Source organism: Marmota flaviventris, chromosome 4 (assembly GCF_047511675.1).
Source record: "Marmota flaviventris isolate mMarFla1 chromosome 4, mMarFla1.hap1, whole genome shotgun sequence".
Lineage (NCBI taxonomy): Eukaryota > Metazoa > Chordata > Mammalia > Rodentia > Sciuridae > Marmota > Marmota flaviventris.
In genome coordinates this window covers 19,514,662-19,533,835 of record NC_092501.1, presented here as the reverse complement: position 1 = coordinate 19,533,835, position 19,174 = coordinate 19,514,662, and the positions used below count along the sequence as shown (strand labels likewise).

At 45.4% G+C, this 19,174-nt stretch overlaps 1 protein-coding gene across 7 annotated transcripts in view; it reads right to left on the bottom strand.

The window, feature by feature from the left end:
- Xpnpep1 (X-prolyl aminopeptidase 1) overlaps positions 1-19,174 on the bottom strand; it is a 51,882-nt gene that overhangs the window by 9,100 nt on the left and 23,608 nt on the right. For all 7 annotated transcript variants that reach the window (XM_027930043.2, XM_071610934.1, XM_027930045.2 and 4 more), the window contains 12 exons: positions 15,495-15,558; positions 14,302-14,406; positions 12,678-12,770; positions 12,218-12,361; positions 10,454-10,549; positions 8,300-8,381; positions 6,582-6,792; positions 5,215-5,304; positions 4,545-4,595; positions 3,275-3,333; positions 3,067-3,144; positions 1,023-1,094 (listed from right to left, as the gene is read on the bottom strand). In XM_027930043.2, the coding sequence (XP_027785844.1) occupies positions 1,023-1,094; positions 3,067-3,144; positions 3,275-3,333; positions 4,545-4,595; positions 5,215-5,304; positions 6,582-6,792; positions 8,300-8,381; positions 10,454-10,549; positions 12,218-12,361; positions 12,678-12,770; positions 14,302-14,406; positions 15,495-15,558 (1,145 nt within the window). The remainder of the gene's footprint in view (positions 1-1,022; positions 1,095-3,066; positions 3,145-3,274; positions 3,334-4,544; positions 4,596-5,214; positions 5,305-6,581; positions 6,793-8,299; positions 8,382-10,453; positions 10,550-12,217; positions 12,362-12,677; positions 12,771-14,301; positions 14,407-15,494; positions 15,559-19,174) is intronic.

Here is a 19,174-nt window from a genome sequence, read left to right as displayed (position 1 = left end):
TGAATTATATCTCAATACAAGACAAAGCGTAAGTGTAAAAATGGCCTGATAAATGGGAGTGAACTTGACCCTGAAACACATTCTTGGTCTACAGTTCTGTGAGAGACACCATCACTAAGGTAATGAGAAACACACAGGCGTCTACTTGTAGCATAAGAGAGCCAATTCAATTCCTCATTAGGAAGGCAAGGAATTTATTGGACAAAGACATTAGAAATGCCCAAATGCATCTCTTAATACACCCTAGCTTACATCCCTGGCACAGAAAGGATAAGTCTCGGAATCTTGCTAAAACTTGAAAGTGAACAGGTTATACCATTTTTAAGCCGTCCTAGAGCCCTTGGCATAAGGCTGATACACCAGCCCTCATGTTCCAAGGCCAGGCTATGGTTATCCTATAACTGGCTGAGCTCCTTTGATAACTAGGCTTTCCATCCTAACTGCAGTGATGAATGGAGCACCCCAAGGCCTCGACTGTGAGATCTCAGATGAGACAGCATCTATTCTCACTCCTCCTCAAAGTTCCATATGGACACCCAGCCAAATGTTAGGATCCCTTCTGAGAAACTATGTGGAGCAGATGACCATGAAAGCAGCAAGACAGAAAGAAGAAAATTCAGAAATTTAGGGGCATTCATTCATTCAAAATTAACCCTTACTTCCTAAGACCCAGGAGAAGCTACAAGTCTGGGGGGCTGGCAGACAATTCTATGGGCTAGGGCAGAAAACTTCCCAGGGGTGTCAAAAGCTTGGTTCATTTCACAGTTATTTATTTAGTACTTTAACAACTTCTAGCCAAGAACTAAACATTTTCTATCAGTCGTTTGTGGGAATAGAGTCACAACTGGGCTATTTCAACTAAGGGTGAGAAAAAGGACAAGACAGGAACAATTCTATCAGTGGCAGCACAGAATGAGATCCGCAGCTGAGCACTCTTGACTGGAGTACGGCTTATCCACCCACTTAACTGTCTTGAACCTACAGGGTCAAGTTCTGTGGCAGCCCTGGTCCAGTTCACTTACTTGTATTGAGCGCCTGAGTCAATGAGGTACACCTCATCCAGTGACAAGGTCCTATTCGTCTCAGGGACCGGCCTAACAAAATTAATTAAAAATTAGTTATTTCACAAATGTAAACACTTGATGAATCTGAGAAAAGGGCACATAGGGTTTCTTGTTCTATTCTTAAAACTTAAACTTAAGTCTGAAATTATATCAAAAGAAACTTACCCAATAAATTTATTTTTTTAAATATTTTTTAGTTGTAGATGGACACAATATCTTTATTAATTTTTATGTGGTGCTGAAGATTGAACCCAATGCCTCACATATACGAAGTAAGTGCTCTACCACTGAGCTACAGCCTGAGCCCCTCTAACTAGTATTAAATTTACACAATTCAAAGAATCACTCAAAACTATCTCCCCAACTAGATAAAGAGTTCAAGAGGAAGAAAAAATAACACATTTATCTATATCTACCTGTGTTTGTGCTGGAACAAAACCAGCATTTAAAAGAAGTGACTCATAAAAGCCACAGAAACAAGGATCCATAGCAGCAGGAGGACTAAGCTAGAGCCATGGGAAAGGGTCACTGGCAGCCTCATTAGTTTCTGGGGACCTTAGGACTTGCCACAGCTTCTGGGTCCCTCCTTTAGTCCTGATCCCCTCATGTGCCTCCCTACTCACTTCTGAGACCATCAGACAGGCAGAGGTGCGGGGGTTGTGAATGTCTGCATTTGAGAGAAACACTGAAGGGATTTTGCTGGGAAAGGAATGGATCGCAATACTTTTAAGCTGGAACACTTTTCTCCAGATGAATGTGAGGTATTTTAAAAAGTGGTCTGGTCTCCCCAGGCCATTTTCCAGGCAATATCACTGATGGGAAATGCCCAAAAGGATAAGAGCATTCCATGCCTGGCTCTGCAGACACCAACCCCTCTCCAGTAGGCACATGAGCTGCACAACCAACCCAAAGACAAACAGATGTGTACCCAGCCTTCAGCACCCTGCCTCAAAACAGGCTTCTGACAGCCTGCAATTAAGAATGCCACAGGAGAAGCAAATTTCTCCCCACCTGGTTTAAAAACTTTTAATGCTTTAATCACATGAAAAATTCCAGGGTAACTTCGAGCCAGAAAATTCATCATCTGAATTAAACTGAAATCCCTTTGATATTTTTATGTTGGAACAGAAGGATTAATGTGAGAGAACTGTACTGTCATATCTGTGACTATCTCCCACACAGCTTCAAAATCTGCCCCGAGACTAAAAACTCTAAATGTGATTACTAAAAGGGGGCGGGGGGGATCATACTCAAGTACAGCCAGGGAGACAGACCAGGGAGACTTTTTCTGAACATAGTAGATACAGACACACAGGACTCAAGATGCCCAGTGCAAAGTGAAGGCTGAGCTGAGTGACACTGAAGCTGAAGCCCTTGGCCACACCCAGGGTGACATTTCCCTTCATCTCCACAAGCAATTCTGCCAGTCCTAAGCCTATCAGTGCCCCTCTGTCTCACAGATTAAGGAGGCTCTGCTCTGGGTCCTTGGGCTCTCAAAGATCATGTGATACAAACTCCCACAGACCAGGCTGCATGCCCAAGGGATGGGGGAGAGGGCTCTGTTATCTCTATCCAAAACAGGCTGCATATCACCTAGTGCTGTATTTTTGGTATGGAGGTGATGGAACTCACAGGATGGATGAACTAGGACACCAATAAGACCGTTACTATGAAAAAAGAAAAGCACTCAGAAATTCCAGTCATCGAGAGGCAAGAGCAATGGACAGTTTCTGCAGCCTCAAACATGAAAGAAAGCAGGACACGCATCTATCTGCACTGTGGAATGCCATACTGCACCTAAAAGGAGACCTCCAAAGGGTAGAGGCTGGGGAATTTAGAGAAAGTAAGACCTCTGAGGTCTTATTTCCCTGAATTTTATAGTCTCAACAGACATACAGAGGTGGGCACAGGGGCCTCTGGTAAAATAATGTCTCTCCCCTGCTCAGGCTCCTGTGCAGAAGCAGCAGCAAAGCCAGGCCATGTGCTCCTCCGCATGCCTTACGCGTAGTGAATGATGGCGCCGTTGGGTCCCGTACTGGAAATTGTGGGGAAGCTCAGGTCCACAAAGTCAGCCTGTTGCCTGGAAAAGACACAGAGGGCAAAGCTGCTCAAACATTTTGACCATGCTGAGAATCAGGACCTTTCCAGCCTCAATTAGCTTCCCAGGCAACTCAGCATACAGTTCACTGATCTCCCAAATGGAACCTCACCTGCGGAATTCCTCAGCTTTGTCAGCAGCTGAGATCTCTGTCACGCCACCTTTAGGAACCTGCAAGAAAAGTGCTTATAAATCATCCATGTTAAGAAGGTACATTAAAAGCTTGCTTCTTCCTCAATTCCCAGTACTAGCTGTCTAATCTACAAGACACAACTGTCTGCTCTTTAACAGGAAGGGAATTTCCAGAGGTTCTCACCAAAGCTATCTAAAGCAGAAGCATTTCTATTTGTTTAATTTTTCACCCTTTTTAGGAATTCACCCTAAAGAAATAAAAAGGATAAATGCAAAGATATCATTGCAGGGTTACTGAAAATAAAAAAATATTAAAAACAAATGAAACAATCAAAAATAGGAGGAATGGGTAAGTAAATCAGTCTTTCCATTAGATGCAGTCTCTATTTAGATCCTTTCTTAAGGCCTCAAAGCACATGGAAAATGCTCATGTTCAGGATCCTAAGTGAAGAACATAAAATACAAAATTATGTCTATAGACTGAAAGACATACAAAATTATTTATATCTTAAAAAACAGAAATCATTTGAAAACATATAAATACAGACAAATAAAACCATGGAGAAAAATAGTGGGAAATAAGGATATTTCCTTTTTCCAATTAAAGAGTTGTTTATAACATAAAATTTAAGGGGGACACAATATTGTTTAATAAAGAAGTTGCATTCTTGTCAACTACAGGGATGGATAGGCAAGAAATTAATGGCTGATCCAATTTAATACAAAAAGTTTTATGGCTTAAAGTTCAAAATGTACACAAAGAGGCCTGGGGTTGTGGCTCAGCAGCAGAGTGCTCACCTAGCACATTCGAGGCCCTGGGTTTGATCCTCAGCACCACATTAAAAATAAATAAATAAATAAAGGTATTGTGTCCAACTACAACTAAAAAAAAAATATTTAAAAAAATGTACACAAAGGTCTGTTTTCTCCAAGTATAATCAAATCGCCTATAATAATAAGGGTCATTTTTCCTATTCTACTTTTCCTTAAATTCCAATTAGCATGACTTCCTAATCCAAAAAGGATCCACTGTGTTAGAGAATTTTTCTTCTTCCTTGTTACTATGTTCTATAATTAAAAATTTTAAAATATGCATATACACACCAAAGTTAGAGAAAAAGTTACTAAAAGAGATCACTAAAATTAGACCACATGATCAACAGAGCTCAGAGGAAGCCACAGTTAGAGATCCCATGTAGGTATTTCGGAATCATTTATATCCATGTGTTCAATGATGTCTAAGAACCAACCTCTTTCTCCAACCAGTTAAAGAGTTCACAGAGGGCAACAGCATCTTTAATCTGTACAAACACAGAGACATTTTTTAAATTATTACGGAAAGTTAGAGGGCCAAATTCAGAGGGCCATCCCTAAGACAATCCTGAAAGAGTAGCACCTATCGGACCACCAACCACCAGCAATCAGGGTTTTACAGGCAGACATTTCCTGGAAGCTAGTTGGCAGCAATTCCTATTAACAGAGAACAGGCTCCTCTGCTAGCAGTAATTGAGGCACAGGCAAGAAGGGTCCTCAAAGCATGGGCAGTTCCCCAAGGCTGAACTCCTGCCCTACAGGAGCCAGGAAAGACAAGACACTGCTCCAAAGCTGTCTCTGATACCAGATCTTTCTGGGCACCCCCCACCCCACCTTGAAACATAATCCAGCCCCTTTTCTTCATCACCTTCACATCTTCACCATCCTCCAGACCACTATCTTTACAAAGTATAAGGCTGTGCCTTATACTTTGTAAAGACCTAACCCATTGAGTATTTTATTTCATTCTCTAATCATCTCTGGAAGGTCCAGAAGCCTGAGGCTGAGAGAGTCCAACTTGTGCCAGGCCCAGGACCACTCAGTAGGTGAGGGATTGAACCTTCTGGCCCCTCCCAGCCCATCTTCTGCTCTGGCTGCTCTACTCACGTGAGCCCGCCTCATGCCTTCTGACTCGGCTGCATTCTTCACAGCTTTGGCAATACAGATGGGGGTGTAAGGCATACAGCAGCGGTGATCCTGGGGGCACAGGGCAGTAGAATGGGAAACAGGGCCTGCTCCACCTGCCCTGACCATGTAGTCACCCCTTCACCAAACAAAACACACTTGAGGATTTCCACTCAGGCCGCACCAGCCCCCTGGGGCCTGGAGACCCCCCACTTTGGTTGATGACCCTGAGCATGATGAAAGGAGTTTGAGTTCATTTGAAAGAAGTAAGAATATCATACAGGACGTCCTCCTCCATCCCTGCCCCACAGCTCAGAGGCCGCAGGCTGCTACCCTGGGCAAGATACCCCTTTCCAAGCCTCAGCAGCTGTGGTCAGAGTTCACTACCTGCTCATCAAGGATGAGAATAAGTTAAAACTTAGCCCTAGGAAGGGGTCTCGGAGCACCTGGCATATAATTTCTCATACTGCTTTTCTTTCCCCTCTCTCCCACTCTCTCTTTCTCTCTCTCTCTCTCTCACACACACACCCCCCTAATGAAACATGGAAGGCAAGAGTGATCACTACTTGGATAAAGAAAGTAAAGCTCTTCGTGACTGAGTGGCTTGCCAGAGGTCACACACAGTATGACAGTGGCAGGGATGCAATGACAAGCTGTGTCTAGAGAACCAGGCCTCGGCTTCTCCCAGAATGGTGGGACCACTGCTCAGTGGAGGAGAGGACAATGCTGAGCCTGCCACAGGCCACTTGGCAACCAGAAGCCCAGGGCAGGACAGAAGAAAAGCTTCCTTCTAAAGAGGCCTAGATTCCAGTCCTGTCCCAGACTCCACCTAAAATGAGGCAACAGGTACCCACTGCTTAGCATTGCCCAGAAAGAGCTCAGTAAATGGCAAGTTGTTATGATCGTTTGATCTTTGACAAATGCCCTCAAAGGCCTCAAGTTCCTAGGCTAAAACAGTAGGTGGAAGACGGGGTGTACACAGAAGGTGTTCTCACCCCATCTGCACCCTTATTTACTTAGCATTCTGTCCTAAATAATTTTCACAACATCAAAGCCCCATACGCTATTTATATTTTTTTCTCATACACACTAAATGCTGAAACAGACACATTTAAATAAACCTAAGTAATAATGTATGCCACCTAAGACCATCTTTCATGCCACACTCTGGCTGACACAGGCCTCAATGAGCTCGGAGGGCCTCAGACCTCGATATAGCTCCAGCTCTAGGGCTGATCCAGAAAGACAACAGCACAGACCCCACAGCCTCTGCTCCAAAAACACGTATGTAGGATGCCAGAACTAGAGGGGCTAGCAGGGTTCAGGCAGGCCAGAGTGGGACCACCAACCTTAGGGATGGCCTCGCTCACGGCATAGCTGGCCTTGTCGCTGATCCACACCTTCTCCCTCGGGGAGAGGTCGGCACACAGGGACTTGAGCTGGCTCAGGATGGACTTGTAAGGAAGCACCTGGATTCTGTATTCAGCCTCCAGGCCCAAGTCAAGAAGCAGGTGCTCCTTCACACTAGGGGCATCTATGCGGTCCCCATCGATGAAGAGCCTGCATAAGGGTCAGAGGTGGGTGACAGAAAAAGGAGGGCACATGAGTAAGGAGGTAAGAACACTCTTACACACACACACACACACACACACACACACACACACAAAATGGGTTCTTTCTGCCAGGAACCAAATCCAAGCAGCTTTTCCTCCCTTCCACTGCCTCCATGAATCTTGCCCTCCCAACTGTGTTCCCATCCCGGTGTATGCGGTTATCATCCACCAACTACCCAAGCCAGAAACCTGGACACTGTCCTCCCTGACATCTCTCCTCTCCTCCATTAAGATCTTGGAACCTACAGCCAATTGCCCACCACATCTGTCCAGCTCTGTTTACAGCCTGGCCAGTTGCCACCCCAGCTTGGGCCACCAACTCTCAGCTTCCAAGTCTGGCCCCATCCATTCTATTTTTCAGTCATTACATTCTTTACAATATATAAGACTGATCATGTGGTTCCCTCTGAACAGCTCTGAACAGCTCATTCAGTAGCTCCCTGTTGTTCTCAGGACAAGAGCGTGAGCTCCTAAGCTTGGCCCACAGGCCTTTCTTTTCTGTGGCCCCTGCTTACCTTCTGGCCACACTCTGGCTCTGACCACATTGAACCACTGCGGGTCCTCCACATGCACTGCTAACTCCTGCTGGGGCCTCTGAAAATGCTGTTCCCTCCACCTGGATCACGTTGCGCACTCCTCCTCACCCTGCCATTCACCAGCTAATTCACACTTACCCATAATCTTTGCTTCAATATTACTTTCCCTAAGAGTGGCCTCTGACCCCCAAGTCTAGTCTAGGCCCCTGCTAGAAGTTGTTCATACCCCCCGACAGGCTGGTGCCCACTTACATGCCTGAATCCCTTAGGCAGAAGAGACACTTATCTTCCCAACTCTAACCCAAGATTGTCTGTTGTCATTCACCCTAACACCTAACACAGGCCCCCAGCACACAGAGCAGGCACTCAATAAATGTACTGTCCAAATGAAGAAAGCCATCCAGTAGAAGAACAAACAAGGCTTTGAAAAGATAAACTGACAATTTAACAAAGCACAGTTCAGAGGACTTTCTCTGACCTTAAAATGATCATTTCTGACCTTCAAAATGACTGCATTTATTTGCATTGTGGACCCAGCATGGCATAATTAAACCTATACATGTGTATATCCCTTTGCACTGGCTGCTATAAACCTGGAATCAAATATGCAGCCCGAACAAGACCTTGCAGCAGGAATGTTGTGAACTAACCTCACTCCAGCTCTGTCCAAATATCCTCACCTACTTATTTCTTAATCTCATGGTACTATAAATGCTTTCATAGATTTCAAGTCATATGAGGGGTTAAAGGAGAGGCAGGATATAAATAAGCACCTAGGGTAAGGAAGACAAGAAGAGAAAAGGGGAAAGGGCAGGAGAAAGGAAGCACATCAGCAAAATGTCAGGCTGGGACCTGAAAGGGAGCCTGGGGCTCCGAAGAGCTGCGGGGAGGCTGCCCAAGTGGGGGTTAAACACTCACATGATCGTCTCTAGTCCTATGATTGCATAGGAGAAAAATACTGGATTGTGCTCCACATCTGATCCTCGGAGATTGAACAGCCCTAAAAAAGGAAAGCAAAGTCCCTGTCACCTGCCTGGCTTCCAAGTCATGCTTTAAGAGGTAGCCTATAGGGGAGGAAAGGCTTTCATGTGGACTCCAATGACTATTAAAGGACTCAAGCATCACTCAAAAAGCAAGAACCTCAGTCCTGGCTCCACCTCTGAGTTGCAACTGCTGGTGTCTGCCACCTGATGGCGCCAAAACTGTTTCTTAGGCCATTGTGTCACTGTCCCGAGATGGGAACAGAAGAATTCTTAGTCAGAAAATATGAGAAATGCCCACCAAATGGTTGAAATGACCCGCCTAGCAGTGACCTGCCAGGCTTGGCTTTCCTGCACACAAACCTCTAGCACTCCCAAATAAAAGGGGAGAGCCAAGCACTCTCTCCTTCCTGAGAAAAATAGCCAGGGGTAGAAAAACTAGGACCCACCCACAAGGGAGGCCAAATCAGGACCCCTCTGAGCCCCATGGAAGCAGAGCTTCCCGTCAGAAGCAGAAGAAAAGCAGTGAGTCATGAGGCTGTGGCCCATGAATGAAACCAGAGCCTGCAGGCCACCCACAGTCTGCTGTTACCAAGATGGGTGGAGGACCCGCCTGCAGCCAGGGTCTGGGGTCTAGTGAGGTCACTGAGCATTTGAGAAACTAGAGAGACCAGCAGAGAGCACAGCTCTACTCCCAGGGCTTCTGGCTCCCAAATGCTTGCTCTCAGGAGGACCAAAGGGCAAAAAGGCCCCAGCACAAAAAACGCTGCCTCCATTTTAACATAACAGCCTCTTGAAGCAAAACGGTGAGACCATAGTTTTTGCCTATCATTAGCCTTTTTTAAAAAATGACAGCATCTGGGGCTGGTGAGGGGTGAAAAAGATGGGTCAAAAGCTCTACCATACACATACCAACACCACCCCAAAGCCAAAGAAATAGGAAGAAGAAAATTATCAGAAACCAAGATATGGATTTATGAGCCAAGATTTGGGTGGTAGCATTATAATAAATTGTGGGAAAACTGGAAATAACCCAAAGGTCATCCATAGGGAGATGGCTATGCAAATTTTATAGCATAGCCATTTAATGGAATGCTTAATACTTAAAATATGCTTGTATACACTTAGAGCACACTGATATATTTTTAAAAACAGGCTACAAAAAATGACATGTGCATAGAAATATTACCACTGTCTCTAGCTCACAGGATTATAAGTGATTTTTGTCTTCCTTCTATTTCCTCCGCACTCTCCAGCTTTTCCAAAATGGAAATGTGTTTCTGTTACACTCAAGGGGAGAAACTAGCTTTGTATGTTTTTTTCTCTGATGGTGGAATTATTAAGCTAATTAGGGACATAAATCACTGACACATTTGACAAGTTTAGGGGTTTAAAGAGATGAGATGGGACTGAAGAGACAGGACACTTATGTGCAGTAGGGTCTCTTTTTCCAGGGAGGAGGTAAAAAGATAAAGCAGTGCCCTCTGGGTCAACCTGGGTGAAATCCAGCCAGAAAATAGGAGACAGGAGAGGAAGTTTCAACCAGATTCCTTCAGGTTCTAGAAGACAATAGAAGGTTCTAAACAATTGCGGAAGGAGTTTAAGATTTAAGGACTGAGAAACTGCTACTATATCAAAGGACCTGAGAGGAACTTTCAGTTCCTGAGTTTACTGAGGTAGAAATGTTTCTAGACCATTCTCACTGAGAAGACATAGGAAAAGTATAAAGAAAAAAATATCTCTTAAAATCCCACTCCTACAGCTATAAGAGGCTGACAGACAGGAAATATTTGGAGGAAATGCCCTTCCTCAGAGAAGCCACAGTCCCAAGAAGTGGGCATCACCCATGGATTCACCAGGAGCCCCCTGGCTGTAATACAGCTCCAGGTGAGGCTACAGCCCCTCCCCCACATGCTGTCATTCTTTCTCCTTCATCCTAACTGACATCTCCTATATCCATTTGGTGACACAGTCACCAAAAGGCTTATTCCCTGGCCACTCAGAAAGTTGAATGGCATGAACACACAGATTCCCAAAGACTCAAAAGAAGAGATCAGGTTACACTCCCAAGCAGTGAAACCAGGGTACTCACAGGCAATCTCATCCAGGGCAGTGACCACAAACCACACAATGTTCCTCTCCGCCATTTTCAACCGAAGGTCTGCAATCTTGTCCTTCCAGGAAATGCCTATAGAAAACAAACATGCTTGTGACTCCAGTTCTGATCCCAGGAAGCAAGAGAAGTCAAGTGAAAAATCCCATCCCAAACACTTAGCTACCACCATAACTTACAGGAAGCATGATGCTTGCATAGGCAGGAGGCCCAGATCCAAGTCCTGTGCGAGAGGCACGACTCTGACAAGCCACCTGCCCATCAAGAGCCCTGACTGCCTCACCAGCAAAATTTATTCATTTGTTCATATGACAAATGCCTATGAAGCACCTACACCTACTGTAGATTCCAGAGCTCTCTACCATGCTGGTCACTGGCTGCAGTTACAGCCCTGGACTAGACACAGACCCTGTCCTGATGGGGTTTATAATCTAGAAAAGAGGACAATTAAATCAGCAATTAATTACACTACTGTCTAAAGACCGATGCAACAGGGAATGCAAAGAAAGCTATGCGAACACACCACAAAGCAGAGAAAAGTGACCCCCGTCTCACAGGATACGAATATCACTTTACATTCCTGAGGTCTCGAGAATTGCTTTCAATGTTAAGACCTAGGAATTCCTTGTGCCTGTAACTACCCCTTGCAACTCACACTCACTCCACTCAACACTATGAAGGCCTCCCTGCTGCTCCCAGGAAGAAAGTGCAGCCTAGAGGAAATCACCCATAGTCACCCAACTACCCCACCACAGTGGCATTGGTAACTAAAGTTACAGTCACCTGTATCTAGGATAAGCATCTCTTATTTACTCGGCACCTAGCACAGTGCCCTGCACATAATAAACACACAAATGTTTGTAAAATGAAAGTTTACCAGCAATACTTGTTTTCCTTTCTCCTATAACAATACATCAGAGCCTCTGCTTTAGTAAAAATTAAAAAATTAAAAATTCAAACCATGCTGATGGAAAATATTTAGCTGACCCTGGACCCATCCTCCCCAATGTGTGATACCCTCTGGTGAGGTGTCACACAGGAAAGCAAGCTGGGGGCTGCCCCACCACCAATGGTTGTTTTGAAGATCAGCTCAAGAATGCTATTTAAAATTTGGCAGAGAGACTAGGCTGTAATGTTTTCTTCCCAGACCCCTCTGGGCAATCTGCCTACATTCCAGACATCCCCCAAGCACCTCTGTTTCTACAGCAAGACTTCCTCCTCTGTAACTCCACCTCCCAATTCTCTCACTCTACCCCTTCACTGCTGTTATAGATCCACACTTTTGTCTCCTACAAACAGTGCACAGAACATGCTGCTCATCACCACTACCACACAGGCCAATAAACACCCACACCCAGACAGAAGGTAAAGATGGAGGTGGGCCTCGAAGGTAAACCTACAAACCCTAACGTCAGAAAAGGAAATAAATCCTAGAAACTGCTAAGTTCTGTTTCTAGTATTAGACAGTAGAGAATCAGTTAGCAGGTGAAAGGTGAAAAATTAAGTCTTCTCAGTAGTACCCAAAAAGCCACCCAGAAGAGCTTCGCAAAAAAAATCAAGCCAAAGTGAGTGGCAAGTTGATGGCAACAGTGGAGACCAACAGAGCCCCTGCTTTTGTCAAATGTCCTGCTAGTCCACAGTGGGCGGTCCTCTGGGCAGCTCAGATTCGACTGATTCAGATGGCAGCAAGGATGACAGGTGGGGGGCAGAAGCTGGGCCTGCTAGACACAGCATGGTTCTCACCTGTATAATCCAAGCCCAGCGTGAGGAGGGGCTTACAGGGGCGCTCAGGACGGTCTGTCCAGATTTTATCAACAAGGTTCTCCTTCACAGGAATGAGGTGGTGGCCAGCACTTCGCAGGACCTTGGCCATCTTCTTCCAGTAATCTGAAAAGACACGCATACGGCCAGCCATGAACTGGACACCATTTCATCTGAGGTAGGCAGCAGGGCCCTGCAAGCCAGGCCCCAACTGAGGGGCCACCCTCTCAGGGCCCAGTGAGAAGTGAGTAAGGTGAGGAACTGTCAGAGGACGTCTTCACCACTGATGGCTTTCCCCTGCTCTGTCCCTGAACTCTTCTCCCATCTTGACCTCTATTATGACAACAAATCATGCTGAGCCACATTCCACACACAAACAAGGATCAAGAGGAGTCTAGAAGTCACTTCCTTACCCATGCTGGAAGGGACTGAGGTCACTCACCTGTAGGAATGATGAGTGGGTCTACACCCACCCTGGATCCTTCAGGAAGCACACTCACCAGCCAGTCTTCCTGAGTTGGAGTGTCCTTCAGACCTAGGGAAGGAGAACTAATGAGAAACGATTTCCAGATAGTGCAACTCATCCACACCAGGACAGCAGCAGGTTCCTATATTAAGGACATTCTTTAAGGTGGACTGACAGCATTTAGAAAATCTGAACCAGGATTGAGATCCTGGAAGGATACAGAAAGAGTGGGAAGAGTATGAGATGGTGTGTACAGAAAACATAAGAGTGAGACCAATGGGAGAAAAAGCATGACTGTCATTCAACTCCTGGCAAAACGTCCTCCTGGGATCACCGCAACACAGGTACATGGCTGGTGTTGTTGCAAAAAATCACCTCAGTCAGCATTTGGTCCCTTCCCATCACTATTCACCTGACAAGAACCCAAGCAGTGATCTGGTCAAGGCCAGGTGCTGGGATCCTTCCCTCACATCACACTGCAGAGCAAGGGACAACATTTTACCAGTTCCTTCTCCTCATCTACAAGGTCAAGGTCACAGAGAAAAGGCCCCCGGTCCACTTGAGAGTTGAGCACAGTCTTGGTCACAAAGAAATCTTTCAAAGATTACAGAGGGCACACAGGAGCCTACTGTCATGAAAGTCAGCACAGTCCTGGGCTTCCCAATTCCTGAGAGAGACAGTCCTTTCTTCTTGTTTCTACTAAATAAACTTCAAAGGGGAACTATAATTTTTCCAATCCAGTTTTTCTTTAATAAAGTCCTATCTTCTCTATCTATATTTTTTGAAGCAGATTTTTACTAAGCAATTAACATTCAGGTAAAATACATGCAGAATAAAAGCTCACATTTTCTGAAACAGTCCTTACCCTAACTATTTTCTCTACTGACTCTTGGTATAACCACATAACCACAAAAGGGAAGTTCAAAGGTTTATAAAGAAATGAGCTCATGAATCCCAATTCTAAAAAGCTGCCTGGAGGCTGGCATGGAGTTTTATTTTGCTATTTGATTCTTTCCTATTTTTTTACAAGCCACTAAACAAACCACTTTATTAACGAAGTTTTTGTTAGGGCCCCTGGTGTAACTTCTACAGGATGAAGTCACACCATTTCCTAGCAGATAAATCTTTGGCAAAACACCTGTAGTGAATCACTCACTGGCCAACAAAACCCACTATAATCTTCCTAACACAGGGGACATACCTGAGGAAAAATGGATTTAGAGACAGACAGCAAACCAGAGGGGCTTGAAAGGGAGACTGACTCACCTGCTATCCCCAAGCTACTTTAACAAACAGACAGCATTTGCCCCTTTGCCATTTTGACCCCAAAGTGCTAATGGACATGACACCTTGAGCTTGTGGACCCCAAAGAGAGAAGCCCTCAGTTTCCCCTCTGTAAAATGACTACCCTGAATCACACCCCTCCAAAATTGAATGTGCAATGGTATAGATTTGGAGGAAAAGGTCCAATTTCTTGGTTTTCCTTAAATTCTCAAAAGGGTCCATGATGTGATAAAAGATTAAGATCCAAGAGTCCCAAAGAGCTGGTCATGTCCCAGATCAGGTCAACTAAAGTGAGGCTAACCATGCCTCTACCCACCCATCTTCATGAGTGTCCAGTTGCTGTCCATCTGCTTGGCAGCCTGCAGAAAGTAGCGCCCATCGGTCCACATGGCTGCATGCTCCTCAGTGATGATGGCTGTGCCTGTAGTAGAGAAGCAAATAAAAGAGAAAGATTTCTGACCACATCTAGAAGTTCCACAAAATGGCAGCAGGCAAGTGACAGCTGTGAAAGGACAGTCCCAGTGGGGCAGGTGTGTTCTTGACTCAGGCAAGAAAGCAATAACACTAAAGAACCAGCTGTGGGTCAAGCTCTGAAGGAAGCAGCCGTGAGGTCTAGGCTGCTGGGGTACTGCCTCTGAGCAGAAAGGATCCCACATGTGCCACAGAGGTTAAGGCAAGAAGAACTGAGAACTGTAGGCCTATAGCCAAAGTGGTCTTCTAACCAATGACAATTTTTGCCTAGTGGTCACTGCCATTCCTCTGCTCTATCAGACACTCCAAAGGAGGTGTTTCACCCTTTCCACCCTGAGTGTTCCCAGTGACTCACCAGTCAAAAGTCAGGAGTCTGTGCCTCCTAACTCTCCCTGCCCTTGATTCCCACAGGCCTGGGGGCTTTCAGCAAGTGACAGCCAAAACCAATCCTAATGGGCCAACCAACACAAGGACTTCCACCAAAGAAAGCAGTGTGCTACCCACAGGAGGAGAGGGGCTCACCCTATGTCCAGCTCACTTAAGGCCTGGGAGCCTGAAGAAAACCACCTGAAATACCCAAGGGTACAACCATTTTGGAAAAGTTAGGAAAAATGAAGCTCAACATTATTTAAGTCAACAGAGAAAACAAAAGCCAAGCACCTGGAGAATTATGCAGGACCAATAAGTCAAGACTGGAGTCCTATGGTGCCACTGAAGTCCCATTTCTTATTTGAGGTGATAGTTACACAGGCACATTCAGTTTAATTGATACTGTTTTCTGTGTGTAGGCCATGTTCAATAAGAAGTTTAAAATTTTTTAGGAAAAAAAAAAAAAAACCTTGAAACTAAAAACTCAAAGAACAACAAAAAGGTCACCAAAAGGTGATTTCATTGAGCTGGGAGGAGGCTCACACAGAGGCTCAAAGGGGACCTCTTGTTGCATTTTCTTTTTGGTTCTATATCACAGGCTGAAACTTGGTTCAGTTATTTGGGGGAGGTGAACAAAAGTACAAGAAGAAAGACAATTCAGCCACTCACCCGCAGAGCCATCAAATCCAGAGACAAAGGCCCGCCGACAGTCACATGGAGCAATATACTCGCTCTGGAAAACAGATGACAACACATCAGTACAAGCCTTGCTCGGGGCCAGTGGGAACTACAAAGGTCAGGGAATCCTTGGCACCTCCCCAGAGAAGCCAATGGTCTAGTTAAAAAGGCAAGTTGAACTTATTTTTTTAAATTACCACACACCACACAAGGCTAATTAAGGGCTGAAAGAGTTATCTCCTCTAACCCCTTTCTTAATTTGGAAAACAAAGCAAGTGAAGAGAAACAGATAAAAATTGCTCTTTCCTCAATAGCCTTCTCCCCTCCCTTGTCACTGACATTTAGGCATCTGTTATTTTTCTGAAAAGTAGAGCTGAATTTCTGTTTTAAGCACTAATAATTCTCTAACTTGTTTCTGAACTTCCTGTTTGCATCCCCTCCAAGGTAGCGTCACCAGTCTCTCCCACGCAGGCCCTGTCCCTTCCTGTTAGGGAATGAGCGGAAACGCTTCCTCCAACCCAGGAGGCTTCAACAAAAGAAAACAAGTCCAAAACCAGGTCCTCCCCACTGAGAATCCCCTTGCCTCTGAGTGGAGGGGCGAGCGGGTGAAGAAAGTAAAACCTGGCTAGGGGACAGGAGGCATATGTATAACTTATGGAATAGCCAGAGAGGCACAGGGAGCTTAAGGAACTTGCCTCAGGCCAACAGCAGATATAGGACTTGAACCCAAGCAGTCAGCTCCAGGGCCTCGACTCTGAAGCCCCGTGCCTGCCTACCCATACATGGCACCTCTCTCTGACCCTTGTGACAACTCTTCAGGATAAGACAAATAGCAAGTAAGAAAAACAAGGTTCAAAGAGACAATCTTTAAGTAACGTGCCCACTGACAGGGTGATGGTGGGCCAGGATCCAAGATCAGCTCTGCTCACATCCAGAGCTGCTTCTCCTTCTGTTAGTGGGTTTCTCCCACACCAAAGGACTCAGCAAGATTAAGAATCCTTAGGGTGGGGTATGAGGCTGCTGGTCAGAGCCCGAGGCATTTTGGGGACAGTCAACATGATATTGGGGGGGGGGAATACATGCCCATGTTCTACTCCTGCCTTGTGGGTGAGAACTGGCCCTTTCACCAAGGCAGCCACATTACACCCTAAAACCAGCCCAGGACCCTTCCAAGGAGATGCTGGAAGGGCCAGCAGATAGAACTCCAATGCAGCAAGAAGGTGCTCTGGGTCACACCCACTTCCCACCCAGCCCAGCTGCGTGGCCTGCCACAAGGCCTCAGCTTCTCTTCTCCAAAACTGGTCATTTCATGCGACATGCACCTGCAGGCACATGTTTTATCCCCAAAACATGACTATTTCATAGAGTCCTAAGGAAACAGAAAGGGCCTCAGCATCACTTATGAACTGGAGAATCCTTATAAGACTTAGGGGGTTGTGGGAGAGGCACCGGGGGCACTAGGAGAGCTCTACCATTAGAGCTACACACCCACTACTTTTTACTTTTTGAGTCTAAGTTGGTGAGGCTGGCCTCAAATTTGTGATCCTCCTGCCTCAGCCCTCTTGAGTTGCTGGGATCACAGGCATGCACCACTGTACCCAGCTAGAATCCTTGTTTATTAACCCAGTGATCACTGGGTACAAAACTTTTTTAAAAAAAAGGGGGGCTTGGGATATAACTCAGTTGGTAGAATGCTTACCTTACATGCTCTGGGTTCGATTCCCAGCACCACCAAATAATAATAATAATAAAAGGGGCTGGAGTTGTGACTCAGTGGTAGAGAGCTTGCCTTGCACGTATGAGGCACTGGGTTCGATAATAAACACCACATATAAATAAATAAAGGTATTGTGTCCATCTACAACTAAAAAACAGTTTTCTTTAAATTTTTTTTAAATAATAATAATAAAAGTACTAACAGGACAGTAAGTTAATGTCTCAAAACTTGCCTGAAACCTATAAGTGCTACATGGATGCCACAAGACGAGATAGCTAATCTCTTCTTCCTGAACAGTGAGAAAGTCTCTTAGAGACTGGGGCAACAACGCTAACAAAAATAACTTGTGCTAGAAAATCACTGCACACACGGGGAATACACAGTGAGAACTCATCTCAACTGACGACATGACTCCACTGACTTGGGCCCTCCTCCCTGTGTCACAGAGTGAAGAGGCTCTACAGCTGCCAGAGAAGGCAATGCTTATCTCATCTGGTGGAACATTTTTGCTCAGGGGCACAGTTCTTCATGAAGCCAGCCCCCTCGGCTGGATAAGTCTGAGAGTGGGGACAGGCAACCCAGAGGGTTTATCCAGACTTCCCATCAGAAAGGCAGGGGAAGGATTTCTCTGAAGGGACGTAGAATTAACACCAGATGCACAGTTCAGTTTGGGATTCAGACAAGGTCTGAGGCAAGAACCAGACATGACCTAAGTGGTCAACATGCCAGGAAGACACGGCCGAAGAGGCTGGCCGCAGCCTCACCTCCACACCAACAGACTACACAGAACCCAGGCAAGCATGGGGCCTGGGTCTCCATTCTTCCCCAGCCATAAAGCTGGCAGTGTGTGGGACATTCTTCCCAGAGCACTGCAAAGGGCCTATGGCATGCTCAGAAAAAGACACAAAGAAACATAGCTGGTGGCACTTCTCCAAAATTTCTCACTTCTATCTCTGATAACAGGACTCAGTCCAAACCTCCATCATCTCTACCTGAATCACTGCCCTTATAATACGTTTTTTACACACAAAGGGAGTCTTTCAGAAATACACACACACACACATTTACATGAGATCATATTAGCATCTTCCCTAAAACCCTCTAATGGCTTCCTAGCACATTTAAGATATAGTCCAAACCCTGGCCTGGTCCCCAAGGCACCACTGGATCTGGCCCTATTTTTCTTGGGGACTCTCACTCCCTTTCACAATGCTCCAACCACCCCAGCCTCCTTTCAGTTCTCTCCACATCCTGAACTCCGAGATGCTTCAAGGCCTTTGTCTATGCTCTTTCCTGTTTCTATAAAGAGCCCTCTCTTTGATCATGGCATGGCCAGCTCCTTCTCACTTTATATTTCAGATCCACTGTCGCCAACTCAGAGACACCTGCCTGAACTACCCAGCTAATGTAGCCACCTGGCCACTTTGAACTCTCTGTATAGAACATTTTCTAGATTTTTCTCCTCTTAGTTAAGAATTTACATTTTTACTGTATTGTTCCTCCCATAATATAAGCTCCATGACATCACAGTGGTTGTCACTGTGCCTATACACAGTACAGATGACATGCTGTAGGTCCTCAAACCATACTTAACAGAATAAATGAACAAGAGGAGGAAAGCTGAATCTTTTCACTCTGGCCAGTTAAAACCTTAACCATCTCTGTGAAGATGGAAGAAGGAGTCATGAGCCAAGGAGTAAAGGTCACCCCTAGGAGCTGGAAAAAGCAGAGAAGTGGGTCCTCCTCTGGACCGTCAGAAGCAATGCAGCCCTAGTGACCACTGTAGACTTCAGACCCCCTAGAAATATGAAGGAACAAATTTACACTGTTTTAAGCATTACATTTGTGGTACTTGATTATGGCAGTGGCAGAAAACTAATAACAGGGGAAAGATCTGAAGGGATTATAACTGGAATTTCAAACTCCAATACCTCAGGCATGTAAGCCAAACAAG